This window comes from Drosophila simulans, chromosome 3L (assembly GCF_016746395.2).
Source record: "Drosophila simulans strain w501 chromosome 3L, Prin_Dsim_3.1, whole genome shotgun sequence".
Lineage (NCBI taxonomy): Eukaryota > Metazoa > Arthropoda > Insecta > Diptera > Drosophilidae > Drosophila > Drosophila simulans.
This window is the reverse complement of record NC_052522.2, coordinates 14,779,851-14,795,346: the sequence shown is the minus strand read 5'-3', so window position 1 is coordinate 14,795,346 and position 15,496 is coordinate 14,779,851. Positions and strand designations below refer to the sequence as shown.

The 15,496-nt window shown below is 40.0% G+C and overlaps 5 protein-coding genes across 5 annotated transcripts in view; all 5 read left to right on the top strand.

Moving 5' to 3' along the window:
• LOC6738096 (synaptotagmin-5) overlaps positions 1-15,496 on the top strand; it is a 49,067-nt gene that overhangs the window by 13,458 nt on the left and 20,113 nt on the right. The window contains exon 2 of the mRNA XM_016169533.3: positions 1,334-1,528. Within this exon, the coding sequence (XP_016031912.1) occupies positions 1,355-1,528 (174 nt within the window). The 5' untranslated portion in view covers positions 1,334-1,354. The remainder of the gene's footprint in view (positions 1-1,333; positions 1,529-15,496) is intronic.
• On the top strand, positions 83-718 carry LOC6738101. Its single transcript, XM_002084879.4, has one exon. The coding sequence runs from the start codon at positions 104-106 to the stop codon at positions 575-577; it is 474 nt and encodes a 157-aa protein (XP_002084915.1). The 5' UTR covers positions 83-103; the 3' UTR covers positions 578-718.
• On the top strand, positions 800-1,101 carry LOC27207634. Its single transcript, XM_016183316.3, has one exon. The coding sequence runs from the start codon at positions 801-803 to the stop codon at positions 1,050-1,052; it is 252 nt and encodes an 83-aa protein (XP_016031916.1). The 5' UTR covers position 800; the 3' UTR covers positions 1,053-1,101.
• On the top strand, positions 6,312-7,484 carry LOC6738099 (homeobox protein Hox-B4). The gene has a single exon (XM_002084877.4). It carries the CDS (start codon positions 6,425-6,427, stop codon positions 7,382-7,384), a length of 960 nt encoding a protein of 319 aa, XP_002084913.1. The 5' UTR covers positions 6,312-6,424; the 3' UTR covers positions 7,385-7,484.
• LOC6738098 (26S proteasome non-ATPase regulatory subunit 8) lies at positions 7,683-8,665 on the top strand. The gene has a single exon (XM_002084876.4). The coding sequence runs from the start codon at positions 7,692-7,694 to the stop codon at positions 8,565-8,567; it is 876 nt and encodes a 291-aa protein (XP_002084912.4). The 5' UTR covers positions 7,683-7,691; the 3' UTR covers positions 8,568-8,665.

Sequence of the window (15,496 nt, the reverse complement as noted above, 5' to 3'; positions counted from 1 at the left end):
CCAATATTTTCAAAACAAATAAAGTGAAATTTCAAAATTGAAAACATTAAAAGCAGCTGATTCTTATGTCGCAGCAGCCAGTATTGTTAAGAACGTTGAAGAAATGCGTACCTTGTGTGCTCTAAGTTTGATCGCTTTCATGGGCATAACCCTGATTTCTACAAAGCCATTAGATGAATCTAGCAAACGGAACGTTTCAAGGCCACTAAATCAAGCGGATTTGGATAAAATGCTAAAAAACTTGCAGTTGCTTGAAAAATTAGCCAATGAAACTTATTATTCACCAGATCCCACCACAAAGGAGACATATTTAACTCAAGGTCAAACGGCGGAGGAAACTAATGAACCAAATGGAGAGGAAACCAAGGAACCCACTGCAGAGGAAACTCAAACTGGAGAAGATGGCGAGTTCTTCGAAGATGAAGAGGAGGAAGATGAAGCGACTGTGGACAAACCAACTGATGCCATACCAGTTAATTTTCTAAAATATCCCGAGTACGAAGAAGATTTCAAGGCTTATCCAAGATTTGCAATCCTTCGAAATGGCTATGTGCATCACATGAACTTGGACTTTTAGCGTATTTCATCACAAGATAAATGCTAATGACGTGTTCTTAAGAACAATGCCAGTTTATGTCGATAGATGGGGAAATTCCGACTACAGTCAGGTGGTTTGCACAGCTGTGACTCTGAATAAAAGTTAGATCCGTGGTACCTATGTATGAGTTTGTTTTCCAAAAGCTATATCTACAGTGTGTTCTGAACTACACATTTGAGTAGTTTTGTTTTTAGTTACCAAAATGCGTCTCTACGTTGGGTTTCTATCGGTTTTCGCCCTTACTTTTCTGATTGCGTTTATCACTTGTGCTGATTCATCTGGAAAGTCCCGAAATCGAGAAGATCGATTTGATCTAGAAAACGAGCGATTTAATAATCAAGGAAGTGACGAGCTAATTGCGTCATGTGAAAGTACGGAAAGTGTGGAAATCGGTAGCTGTCGTCAGGGGAAAAGTAAATACCCCAAGAGAAAGACATTTAAATTCGCTATTTAGCAATAACATTCGATAATACTGTACTCAATAAAAATGTATAAAATACAAAGAATAGCTATGATGTTTACTTGGTTTGGTTTTATAGATTGAATAAAATTTGATAGGTATTTTTGATCATGGTGGCCATAGTTTTTGGTATGCCTACTTATTCCTTAAATATATTATTTACACAGAGCTTGCTTTTAAAGCAGATTTTTTCTCAAAATTGTAGTATATATATATTCTTTATTTTTTTAATAAAATAAGTTGTGCTTTAAAGATTATTCAATTTGTATTTCCAGTGAATTCAACTCATCGGCAAGATGGTTATGGTTAGTTCCGCGGTTCTGGGGGCCGCAGCCGGAACAGGATTGGCCCTGATCCTGGCCGTGACAATCGTCATGTACCGCTACTACCTTCTGCGTAAGCGTGGCAAGGAGTGGGACGAACTGGACCGCTGGGAGGAGACGCGCATTATGCGGAAGCTGCAGATGAAGGTAGGCGACTGACGCAGTCTGTTAACGTTAATGTGATTGCGGCCAAAACGGGCGAGGACACCCCGTGGAGCTGCAGACGCACAGCTGACACTACCAGGCCAGAATGAAATGGAGCACGAAGTTGGCCAAATAGCGTGGGAGGTCGGTCTGCCTGTAAATGACATAGGTCAAATGGTTTCATAAATACTTTTTATGGGGATGCTTACTTTGTTTGTTTTGAAATCTCTTTAAGAATTCTTTATTAATTATATTTCAACTTGTGTCTCAGTATAATATAATATAGGACCTGGGACATCGAACGGATTTCTTGGTTGTTTTTCAAACCAACTGTCTGCAAGGGCGACTGAAATTACACGCTTACTATACAGTGGCGCCACTATTTCAATTACACATAGCGGCGAACATCTGAACTAGTGGTATCTACACGTTATCTACATTCCGTGTAAAATACTGGTTTTTCTGATTTCAATATAAGGAATTGTAATACACGACTTTCTAATAACAACATTAGGTATTGAAGATAAAGAAAAACATAACTTAGGAAACTATATGGGTCCGTTTTGAGCCACCACAGCAAATATGTGTAAAAATGCTAAGTAAATAATATGCAATTAGCAACGAACACATTCAATATATTTCGGGACTCTGATTAAGATCCATATCTTGGTAATTTTGATGGTACAATTATTTCTACAATTAATTCTTGTTATATTTTATTAAACATACTTCATCTTTATGAAGGATAAATTGTTCAAATATATTAATTAGTGTTGAGTACCTACCTATCTTAAAGGTTATTTTTTTAAGAAAGTTTTCAGATTCATAAGTAAAAATTAATATTTACATTAAAATAATGAATTATCGAAAGGTTGGACGTTGCATATTACCGATATGATTTGAAAATGTTGTCTTGTTGTCAAGAAATCCTGTACGGCCTACATAACTATTAATTATAGGCCAGAAAACTGCGTTGGTCTGCCATTTTGAATCGGTGAGAAATCCGAAGGATCGCAGACAACCACAAGGATTCAAATGTGTCTGGTGCTCCTGCGAGAGCGGCTGCAATCGAATGAATGAGGCCGTATCAAAATCTGTTTCATTATGCATTTGATATAACCCTCGGCAATCGGCAATCCGCCGGAACCCGGGGGTTGTTCCGACTGGGAATCCTACCTTGTTTCCAAGGATTCGGATGGTGACCTAACCCAACGCGTGCTGGCGGAAGGGGAGGATCAGTGAAGCGTTTTACGATTGCAAATGCTGTTTTTATTAACTAACTGGCTTTGGTCGTTGACAGCGCGGGGTAAGTGGTGGACTTAAGGGTGCTAAGCGTTTCTGGTTTCGTTTTGTTTGCTATTTATTATATAATTTGATTAGACGTTAAGTGTTTAAGTGTTTTTTGGTTGTGTTGGGGTGGAACTGTCACCATTTTCGAGTCCTGATCTCCCACTCCATGATTTACATTGTACACCCAATACAGGCCCTTCAAACTAGCCACAACATTTACCACAATAAATGGAACCTGATTAATAGCATTGTCCAGCGGCCTTGACCACAGCTAAAAAAGAAACCTATAAACCTCCATTTAAACGGCGGTCCTTGTACAATATATACTTTTTAAAGGTCAGCAGAAAGGAATTTCGCCTTACCTGCATTTTTACCTCGCAAGGTTCGCTCTTCTCCGACAAAAGAGAAAAGAAAAAAAAACAAAACTGCAGATCACTGCAAGTGCGGATCGTGTTTGGGTCCTTTGTGGAGTGTCCTTTGTCCAGCCACTGACTTTTCATTCATGAAAATAATACTCGAAAAAAAGAATGAAAAAGTTTCTTTTGTTTTGGTTTGAATTTTTGGACACTTGGCGGTGCGATACTTTGATATTTGTTTTCAATAGTTGAAGAAAACCTAAAAATAACCATTGAGAAGGCAACTTTTTTGCCTAGAAATTTCACATATATTTCATAAATTTCATTCATTTTTTGTTAGTTTTTATTTTTATCAAATAGTAATAATAATATGAAATATTTTTGTAAAATTTGATTCACATTTATTCTGAGCACGGAAGATTTCCTGATAAACTAAACTTATGCCAAAAGGCTTTTTTTTGCCATTTTAATGTGGAATATACAAGCGTCGTGATGTTTTTCTGATATCAAAACGTGTTTATATTCTATAAATACCTCAATATTATTTCTCACAGTACCATCTTACATTCATTAAAGTACACAATTCACCGTGTAATTTAATTGCTCAAAACCCATCCTATATATCGAGTAACCCAAAGCATTGCCCGAGGCCTATTGACTCAGTAACACGCAGAGAAGCCAGACTCAACCTCAAAGCTCATTCGTAAATTATTCAGGGGTAAATAATAATTTATTCGAGCACATGCATGGAACTATATAAAAATGCATGGTCTATGATGAAGTCATATTTGTTAAATCAACAAATATACAAAACGAGAGAGTGGATAAACAAACCCTTGGCTAAGTAGCAACAATGGCAACTAGAACAATCAGTCAAAATGCAAATGTCACAACCAATTAATGTCAATAAATGATTAACCCAATCCGCATTTATAAGGGTTTCGAATACCCACTATGGTGGTGGTTCAGTTTTCAGAATATTTTTTTGAAACACCCCTTTAGTGGGCAAATCCGGTTTGATGTTCTCCCCGACTCAGTCAGTTAGTTTTGCGTTGTATCCATGTCAAAAAATAAGGGGAAGTAAACATTTCGATATGCTTTCATTTGTTCAGCGTTTAGGCGACTTTTGTTCACAATTAAAATGAAATTGTTCGCTTGAACGAAGCCGATGCTATCTTAGAGATAAGAAAATTTGAATATTTTCAAATCCGAAACATTTGTATTCTTTATAAGCCATAGACGAAGTCTAAGTCAATAGCACGATCCAATTGTGAAAAAAAGGAAACCCGAATCAATCGAGCGTGCAATAATCGCAGACAAAAAACGGAAGTGGTCAATGGAGAAAATCTCAAGTGGCCCAAAAATTGGTAAAAGGCGGTCAAAAGGACCTCTCGCACGAGACCAACGCAACGCCCAAAGAGCAGAAATTCCTACAAAAATATTAACACAACAGCATCTGCTCCCGATTTCGCTATTGACCAGCGTCCAGATTCCCTGTTTTTTTTTTTTTTTTGCACAGCCCGCCAATTAAGCAGAAGCCAAATACTTAAAAACCTTAAAAAGGTGGGCGAACATTCGGATCGCCTACGTAGAAGTCGGTCGACAATTAACAATTAACGTCAGCAATTGTGATCGGTTTTATAGCCACTTAACATACGATCAACTGGCAGAAGGACGACAATGCCGCACCTCGGCACAAAGCCATGAAAAGGACAATTATAGGTAAATCCCTAAAGTCAGTTAACAAATGATAAAACTGCCGCCATAATTCTGTGTAATGTAGCCCAAAAACAACATTTCGGCGACGTACTGTCTGGCTTAAATGTCCCGACCTGGCCCAAAAAGTACACACAAACAAAGGCGCAACGTGCGTCGTGTCTTGGATTTGTCAAAGGACTAAAGGACTGCATCCATGAATGGGATCGTCCTGAATGGATGATCCTTGCCGTATTGTTCGCCGTAGTTGCACAAGCAGAAGAATGCATCAATAAAATTACGCCAAGGCGAGGAGTAGGACTCAAAGGAGAGATACGGATACATATATACCCAATGTGCTGGAGGGTCTGATAACCAGGAGTTGTAGAAGTAGAGGTTCGATTCGAGATTTCGGCAGCCACCACTTCGGGCCATAAGTTGCCATGAAATTGGCATTAAACGGTTGGAGGGCTTGCAGTTTTCAATGGTTGTAAAATTAATCGATTCGATTGTGAAGGGTCACTGAAGAGGTTTTCTTGTAATGCAATAAATTACAAACAAGATGCTGTGTAAATTTCGTTAACTATTTAAAAGATCGTCCTACAAAGGAAATTATCATTGCGCTAATATTTATAATTTTTGCCAAAATGGATAACAGAGTTTTTGATAGTACTGGATGGTTTTTATCTTTTTTAACACGAACCCTTAAATATAATTTAATTTGTTTACCATAAAAATATTAATTTTTTACTTAAAACCTTACAATGATGCAAAATAGCTAATAGGTAAAAGCACGAAAATCTTTAAAATCTTTGAATGCTTATAAGTTAAAATTGCCTTTTTTGATGCTTTTATGCAATGGCAGTTGTTTATTTTTCAGCCAAATTAAAAACAAAAACAATATAAAAGCAATATATATTGATTTTCTAAAAATACTATTAATTGAAATTTGTATTTTTAATTAAATACATTTTTAACACTGTCTATCAAATAAGCTGTTGGAAGATTTTATTGAAAGTTCAAAATACCAATAAATTAATTTGATCTAGCTTAGGCTGAACTAATTCAGTTCCGTTTAAAAAGCTTTTACGCACTCTCTTCAACTTTCAATTAAACTCGAGTGATAATACGAATTGGAAAGACTGATTCGTTCCACAGGGACACCAACACAGTCTCATAGCACACACCCAAACCCTCAAACACATACATATGCATGGCTGGATGGCAGAGGAGGGTTCGCCATTGTCCTTGCGCACAGATACAGTGAAGCATCGCTTACCTGCCATTTGCGGCATTGTGAGTGATCGAACAAGGGCGGAGCGTAAATGGCAACAGTTGTTGCTAAATGGTGACTAAATGGCCGAACACACTCGCACAAACAACCCTCGAATTGGCCCTCAGGGGTGTGGAAGCGGCAAACCAACCCCCAGAACAGGGTCTCGAGGTATATAAGAAGCGGGTGAGGGCGCAGCAGCCAGACAGTCTCGCACAGTCAGCGATCGTGTTCAGTAGCTCATATCGAGATCAGTTGGAAAACGAAATACCCTAAGAACCCAAGATGTCGCGTTCCTTTTTGATGGATTCCCTACTCAGCGATAGGCCCAATTTGAGCCAGAAGAAGGAGAAACTGGGATCACCAGGAGGAAGTCCTATAGCCGCTGCTGCAGTGGCCGCAGCTGCCATGTTACCATCGATACCGATGCTTCCTTACCCGGCCAGCTATGTGGGCAGCTATCTCTTCTCCTTGGGCATCCAGCAGCAGCAGCAGCAACAGCAGCAGCAACAGCACGCAGCAGCTGCAGCAGCGGCCGCAGCAGCAGCAGCTGCCTTGCAGCAACATCCACATGTCAGTTCGAGTCCCGGTTCCCTTTACCATCCATACGCCCAGCTGTTCGCCAGCAAGAGGAAGTCCAGTGGATTCACCAACTACGAAGGATGTTATCCATCGCCACCGCTCTCGGCCAATCCCAACTCCCAGCAATTGCCGCCATTACACAACCTCTACGGATCTCCAGTTGTGGGCGGACTACCCTTACCCGAACCTGGAAGCTTCTGCACATCACCGTCCGCTTCATCGTCCGCCTCTTTGGATTACACCAATAACTTTGATGAACCTCAAGGAAAGCGTTTCAAGCACGAGTCATCCTGCTCACCGAACAGCTCACCACTGAAGAACCACTCTTCGGGAGTTTCCACCGAGATCACGCCGCTGATCAACGATTATGCCGATTCCAGCAAAAGAATCCGCACTGCCTTCACCAGCACCCAGTTGCTGGAGCTCGAGCGGGAATTCTCGCACAACGCCTACCTATCCCGCCTACGTCGCATCGAAATCGCCAATAGACTGCGCCTCTCCGAGAAGCAGGTGAAGATCTGGTTCCAGAATCGCCGAGTCAAGCAGAAGAAGGGCGGCTCCGAAAGCCCCACCTTCAATCTGTCCACCAACTCCAATGGAAGTCCCCAAGCATCTCCAGTGTCTCCTCAAGTCAAAGTCCACGAATTGAAGGTTGAGGCGTAGAATCAATAACCTATTATAAGAATTATGTAATTGTACAGTAGATTTTAGTCTGTTTTCAGCCATAAGTATGTTAACGTAAATAAATTTTAATCCAAAAGAATACCAATGTTTTTGGGATACATAACTATTAATAGAAAGCGATGATTTATTTATGCAAAGTTGGTTCCCATCTAGCAGCTAAGTTTTCTGCCAAAGATCGCTTTACTAAAAATACTAAAAATGTTAAATTTACGAACCAATTAAATAAATATAAAAAATATATAGCAGCCCTGGAATATCCTTAAAAATACCAAATTCTGGTGTCTACATGTCGTTCCAAATTCGAGCTGTCAATCAAGACGAACAAAATTTTCATTCCCAAAAATTTAGTCGTTGTCGAGACTTTGCTGTGATCATGTCGAATCTGTACACCGAATTGAAGAACGAGTGGAGCAAACATGCACCCAACCTGACCCACTGCTCCCGCCTGCTGGATGGCTTCAAACTGGAGCTGGTGCGGTCCAACTTTGGAACAATCCAAACTGCATCGAGTTCCAAGCAAAAGGATCAGCTAATCAAATCGCGCGAGATGCTGGAAATCGCTGTGGAACATAGCATCACCATCAAGGATTATGCTGCTTTCGAAAGATATATGGCCCAGTTGAATACCTACTACTATGATTACGATAAGTACTTGGAATCATCGATGCACAAGTGCAAGTTTATGGGCCTAAATCTGCTCTATATGTTGGCCACCAATCGCCTTGCCGACTTCCACATCGAACTGGAACGTTTGCCGACGGCTTTGCTGCTCCATAATAACTTCATTCAACCCGTTTTGGCTTTGGAGAACTACTACATGGAGGGCAGATACAACAAGATACTGCAAGCCAAGAAGTCTATGCCCTCGGAGATCTATTCGAATTTCATGGACATCCTGGTGAACACGGCGCGTGAGGAGATCGCATCCTGCATGGAGAAATCCTACCTGAAGATGGCGCCCAAACTAGCTGCCCAGCGTTTGGGACTTCGTCCTGGTTCCAAGGAGCTTTTCGAGCTGGCCACTAGACGTCAGTGGTGTCTGGACGAGGAGGGGAACTACGACTATGCTGGACTTCATACCAAACCCATGGAGAAGGTCCCTGCCAAGGACATCGCCACGCATAATCTCACCTATGCCCAAGAGCTGGAGAAAATAGTTTGAATTTTCTCTTGTCTCTAATCCCCTCAACCGGAAAATAATATCCAGAATTTATACATTCATCTAAAAATCAGTAAATAGCGAACCGGAAATTTGTCAGATTTAATTTTTCACACATCTCAATGGCTTCACTCGTTTATTTTTTGGCATAAAATGTGCAAAAATTGAGTTGCTCAGAGGGCCGCTAAGTCGACAGGCTTGACAAATTATGGGATTGGGAATGTTTTCTGCCGAAATCTCATTTGCAAATCTTTCATAGGATGATTGTTAGAGGTGCTTAGTGAGTGGCAGTCCAATATGATGGTTGTTAGGATAAGGATACGTGTTTCATAGGAAGGTAGTTAGCTCTAAAAACGTTTGTTCCTAAGGGATTTTGGGGTTCCTTTTGGAAATAGTTAAAATATATCGTAAATAGTAACCTATAAGTCTATAAAATCTGATATTTTAATATGGCTGTTCTTTTTGATGGAATTACAGCATTTAATAATTTACAATTTTGTTTGTAATGTTATCTAAGTAACCATTTATTAATTAGTTTCGCCAGAACATTGAATATATCCCCAGGCGAAATGTGTGGTCTGCCACCTATAAAGAACCGCAAATGATGACACCGAATCATTTTTGCCGAATCATCAAAACGTATAATTAATCAAGGACATTTTTCGGCTTTGGAGTGGGTAGAGTTTTTATCCATTTCCCACGACACTTCAAATTGCACATACTGATGATGCCAACTTGGCCGATGCCTATCAGCCAAGATATGGCAGTGATTTGCCCAAAATCGAGATGGGTGACAAACCCAAAACGAATCATGCGCAACAAAACCAGACGGAGCCGACTCATTCAGCATTCATTGAACGGCGGACTGACAATTCCTCAATGGGTCCTCTAACTTGGAACCGAAACGAGGACTAACTCATCCTTTTGTGCGATCCCAAGGGGTGCGGTGCTAATAAACGCAATTGCACCTACGCCCCTCTGGGCCTTCGGTCCGAAAATGGAAATCGGAATGCCAATGGGCAAAATAGCCCAGTCGGCGGTTTTAAACGGAATTTCGGTATTCCATTCTCCTTGCTATTCTGGAAAATGTTGCACTCCGATCTACCTGATCTCATCCCGATCGTTATCTACCGGAGTTTCTTGCTCAAGTGTGCGCCTCTTCCACTTGAGCTGAAGAGCTCGGCCCTTGAGTTTCAAGTGCTGGATCAGCAGGTAGGACTCCGTGACTCCATTCAGGATCTGCTATTTTTTCGCAAATTCATTCAAGGAGCGTAGCGAAATCCGTTGTGCCAAAATGTGTTGCGTGGGCTCTTCGGATCTTTATCGGTAGGTTGATTTAAAGTGATTTTTCCAAAATCACAGATAACATTCGCGACTATTCGAGTGAATGGTGGGACTGCATTTTGGAGACATGGGAACTAAGTTAATTGGTTGAAATACTCAATTAGCGGCACTGTCAATAAGAAACAAAGTTTCGGTGTTTCAATTGAAGAAAAGTATAAAAAGGCAGTATTAACAAAGAATGTAGAAATTTAAAAATTACAATTTATTCTAATTTATTCTAGTACTTTTCATTGTGTAGGAAAGTAATCTATATATATATTTGCACTTATTTTATTTCATTTAGCTAATATTGCCTTAACTTAAAACTTCATTAAACTATTCTTACGGTAGTGTTAATTTCTAACAAGCCCCTAGAAATTAATTCAATGCTGTGACTGTTTCCCAAATTTGTTTCCGTAAACAAATTTGCATACACCTCTTCTCCGTAGGATCCACTTTTGGAAGTACCTTTAGCCAGATGTCTTGCCAACTTTCGAGTGTCCTGCTGATTCCAAGATTCCTCGCTGTTTCGATCTCCCGCGTGGCAGACACTTCATGAATGAATACATCCTGAAGTGCAGAACCTCTTCAGTTTAAAGTGGAATCTTTCTTTTTGAATTGGCCTCATGAATGAATGTGCTGCACTGCCTGTGCACCAAGGCTGGGAAATTCCCTCAGGTTCTTTGGGCCTGTTAAAAGATCATTAGGCGCAACGCTAGAACAAATGAAATTCCGTTGAAAATTACCCGCCTACCTGAAAGTAGAAGAAGAAATTTGTCAGGTGTTCAACTCTGGATTCTTGTCTAGACGGTCTGTCGCCAGGGCATAGAAGTCCTTAAATTCCCTGTGGTGCAACGGTTGTGGTCTCAAGTGCTTAATTTAAATATTTTTCAATTTCTGCCCTAATGGAATTCTGAATCCAAATTCCAAACCAGGAAAATTCCCTTAAAGCTTTTAACGCTTTTCCTGCTAAGCTTTTTGCACTTTCCCCATAAAAAGTTTTCAGGCCATTAAGTTTGCATTATTACAAAACGTTCCCCAGAGCTTCGAAGCTTTTGAAGCTTTATGGGGGAACTCCTTTCAAATCAATTTCAGGGTTAAACATTTGGGGGCCATTGGGTTTTCATGAGGAGGACAATAAAACAACTGCAGACTGAGGTAAATCTAAGCTCGCCATCCAAAATCCTTTAAGCTTATGCAAATAAAAGCGTGCACCCAAAATAAATAAATTAACCTATATGCTTACGTGTTTGTATGTAGTCTGGGTGATTTTCTTGTTTGGTGGTCAAGCCAAGGTAAACATGAGTCCAAATGAGTTTTCACTTTTCCACATAATTGCGTTTTTTATTTTCTTGTTTTTAATTATGAGTCTCAGCGAAAAGGCTTCCGGTATCCTTGTTTTGACCTAGATTAAGCACATATTAATGGCAAATTTACCCCTAGAATCCGAGTAAAAACTGTCGATGTTTCCGGGTCACGCAATCGAGGATATTTCCCTTATACGCCGCGATATGTGGAACCAGCTAATTGACCCATTAAAGTGGCCCCCGAACATTGTTGCCCATTGCTTTTTAGGTCACAGGATGTGTGAAGCCGTAAAGTTGTCCGCACTTAAAGCGGTTATTTAAGCCCGTGAAGAAAATGAACCATTAACAATAAATTGTTTAATTACATTACAATTATAAGTTCGATTCGAGGTAAACAAGCGCCACAGCATTCAACCTCCCATTTTGTTAAAGTTTTCTAATTGTTTCGGAACTAAGTGTGCACTAGTTCACTAATTTCCAAAGAATGCTAGTTTCCAATAATTATGTCGCCATAAAGATTTCAATTTGCCAAGCATCCCACAGTTTCTATCAGCTACCGGGGGAGCTATCTTCACCTCCCCGTAATCGGTGGCCCTCGAAGGATATCTGGTGCCAGCACGTCATCGTCCTTGGCCACACTGTGCATTGTATTTAATGAACTTGTTGGTAATCGTACTGGGCTCATCATCAGCACGTTGACTCGACCGGGAATACGACCTGGGATCTGGGTTCCAGGGGTCTGGAGCGGAACGATGGAGCAATTTCTGTGGCGCCCCACAGTCGTTGAGTGGCGCCTGTTTAAAATGAGTTTTGTCGCTTCGTTATGCAACTGACGACATACTAGGCATTGAAGAAAAATACACTTGGAAAAATAGCTGTTTCAAAGAGCTAATAATAGGCATCAAATATTTTAGAATATTTCACGAATATTTTTTTTTTTTCCTAATATTATATTAAGTTTTTTCCTAATATCCTCTTTGTCTTTCGAAGCTTTAAGTGATCTTTAAAAGTGTTATGTGTTTTTCACAATATTTCACAATCTAAAATCTCTTAAAATACTATTCTTGGGTGAATCAAAAAAGGCAGATTTTTCTCAGTGATTAAGACACGAAGGCAAGACGTAAACATACGCTCAGGACTACTATCTGCTCAGGACGATGTAATTATGATTGTAGCATATGCCAGGAGGCGCCTACACACTGTGAGGACAATGTCCTTTTTCTCTGTCCCAAAAGCAGTCCGATGGCCAAGTGAAATTTACATATGGAGAGGAATCAAGCGAAATATATGTGGATGTGTTTATGTGCGTATAGATTACAAGTGAAACTGAATTTATTGCCAGCATACGCATTGAGTGGCACGTGTTCGGATTTCAATTATATAAAAAGCTTAAAACACACACACATTCTTATGGCAAATGGCTTACACGCCGAGATACCATATACATATATATTCATCTGAGTCAAAAAACCAAGGTAGTATTAAAGCAGTTAAAATTGTGATAGACCCAACTCTCGACCCAACAAAATCAAAACAAAGAAAGAACAAAGTTCACACACCCGAAATGAAAATGGCCTAAAAGTGAATGAACTGCTGTCGGAAAATTGGTAAATGGCTTGTCTAAGCCTAGCGCACTAGAAACGAGGTGATAAAGAACAAAAACATGCCTTCCTTTGCTGGCTAATCTTTAAGATTAAAGCCAGAATAATGTATTTGCTGCGATGGAGAGGTGGCGATGGGGTATAAATGCGAAACCCTTGGAGAAAAACATCTGCCGAAGCACAACAGAAAGCCTAAATTCACTCAAAAAATACAACAAAAATAACGAAGACGGGAAAACAACAGCCAGCCATGTTTGTTATTAAAAGAGGCAAAAAAAAAAAAAAAATGGAAAAAGAAGAAAGCAGCCAGAGATGAAATGAAATCAAGTCGAGAACAGCGAACTGGCAAAGCACATAAATAAATATGCCAGCATATCTGCAGGGCAAAGGCGACGACTACGTTGACAATTTTCGCCAATGCCAATCCGGCACTATGCACCAACCACCCCCTAACCATTTTCCGCCCCCTGAACGACCCCATCCCATGAAAATGGGTTATAGCCGTTTGACACAGGTGGCCTGGCGGGCTTACGAAATGTAAGCAACTTGTTGCTGAAACAGAATCGCAAAATCCGGCCAGAAAAAAATCCAAGAGCAAACGAAACGAATGCCCCGGGAGAATGGGAAAATTGGGGAAAGTGTGGAAATGAGAGGAAAAACAGATAGGGGCCGATGTGCAGCAAGCAACAAGCTAAGCCCCCTGTTGATGGTTTGGCCAAAAACTTTTTTTCATGCGCAAAGGGGATCTGAATAATTTAAAAACGGTTAACTTATACTGCAGTCGGAGAAAAATAATGTTCAATTGAATGGTCATTAATCTCTAGATAAGACAAAGAGTTTAACACGAGCAGAAGAACTTAAAAAATCGCTATATCAGTTTTTTCTCAATATTATTTTAAATCTGATATATTTATAATAACACTTTTTCAAATAGAATAGTTTATAGAACAAAATAGTCCTAATTTTATATTTCCAAACACTTTCCGGAAATGTAAGCGATTATTTTAGATTTTCATTAATTTAATTTTATATTTCCAAACACTTTCCGGAAATGTTAGCGATTATTTTAGAGATTTGTTTAATAAATAAATAAATAATTTTTTATTTCACAATCTCAATTCTTCTATCTTCTTATTTTGAATAGCTTTCCTTATAAGAGACTATTTAACTAAATGCGTTCAAACAAAACATCTGGCAGCAATAGGAGCGACTTAAAAATATCTTTAAAAGTTTGGCAATCGCTTTCATATTTGCGTCGCACCCCACTCTTGAAAACAAGCCTCTTTTCGCCACGCCCCTTTAGCCCAGTCTATGCGAATGTCCTGCGGTAAAGAGAGGCCTACGATGAGTCGTCTGTACACGTCTGAGTCCAGTGTCCTTTCCCTTTGTCCTTCCCGCCATGCTTCCCTTGAAGTAGTCTGCCTGAAAAGTTTCCTATTCACATAAAGTATCCACCGGCCCAGCGACTTACAAACATAAATATATGCACACATTTAGGTTATGGACAAACACTCAGCTAAGCCATTTGGGGTGTCCCTATACCATACCATCCTATGCGCTCTGTTTGTCTGTTGCAAACACAATGCAAACTAGGGGCAGTTGGGGATGCACAAACTGATGAAAGAAATACCCTACTCCATTATTTCATATAAAGTACATTGATAGGTATGTTGATAAGCAAAACAAAATTCCAAATATATGTGTTTTATTTGAATGCATTAAATATTATACTTTGAATTTTACTTAAAAGCACAGAAATATATATATTTATTATAACAGACAAACATTCGAAATACTTAGGGAAAGTGTATTTACCAGTCGCCATGACTTTAGCAAACCGACTAGTCAGGACCTCGCCATTGGCTTTTTGCACTTAAATGACGAATATACCGCGAGGTAGGGTGTTGAAGACCTGGGAGGTGGTAGGAGCAGAACGATGCCATTGCCATGGGTAAACTTACTTTGCAGCTTGCTCAATGTCAGCCGTTGTTGGACTTGCTCTCTCCGTAGCTTCGTGTTTTTGTGTCTCTTTTTTCAGGGGCAAAGATGACAACAGGTAAATGAGGTGGCTGGGCGGAAAAGAGGGGACTTCTGGGTATATCGGGCAATGGCAGAGAGCAGAACAAAAAGTTGCTGGCGCACTTGTGTGCGTCAATTAAGGTCGCTTATGGGTAACTCGAGCCGCAGTTATGGGCGGTCATTAGGACGAAAAAACGCCGAAAAGTATTCAACAAATTGAATCACTGGGATACGAACACAAGCACATACACAATCGCACTCACACCTATACACAGAGATATACATTTTTTATCTCTCTAAATTCACTTCTCTGAGCTTTCAAGGTGAAGTCGCATACACACGCACACCATTAAAAGCTGGAGAAAGCTTTTTCGAACTAATCACTTAGGTCCTGGAGTTTCCTTTGTGCCGTGTTTAATTGTCAGAATAATGATGGGGCTGTAATCCCAAGCCCAGTTAGGTTTTCTATCCAAAACTATACTCTACTTAATCGAATTTAGTAACCACTCCCAAATTCTTCAAATCAGAATATAAGAAAAAAGAGGCGGGGAGAAAGAGAGCAACAGCTGATTGAGCAACGCACAAGGCAACAAGTTGCGAAAAAGCTTTCGAAGTTCGCATTGAAAGAATTCAATGCCAAAGGAGCAGGAGCTTTACACGATTGATACTTTCTCTCTCATTT

Bases quoted from the DNA above. Each gene is read 5' to 3' on its own strand.
- LOC6738101 (XM_002084879.4), top strand. From the start codon at position 104: ATGCGTACCTTGTGTGCTCTAAGTTTGATCGCTTTCATGGGCATAACC.
- LOC27207634 (XM_016183316.3), top strand. From the start codon at position 801: ATGCGTCTCTACGTTGGGTTTCTATCGGTTTTCGCCCTTACTTTTCTG.
- LOC6738099 (XM_002084877.4), top strand. From the start codon at position 6,425: ATGTCGCGTTCCTTTTTGATGGATTCCCTACTCAGCGATAGGCCCAAT.
- LOC6738098 (XM_002084876.4), top strand. From the start codon at position 7,692: ATGTCGTTCCAAATTCGAGCTGTCAATCAAGACGAACAAAATTTTCAT.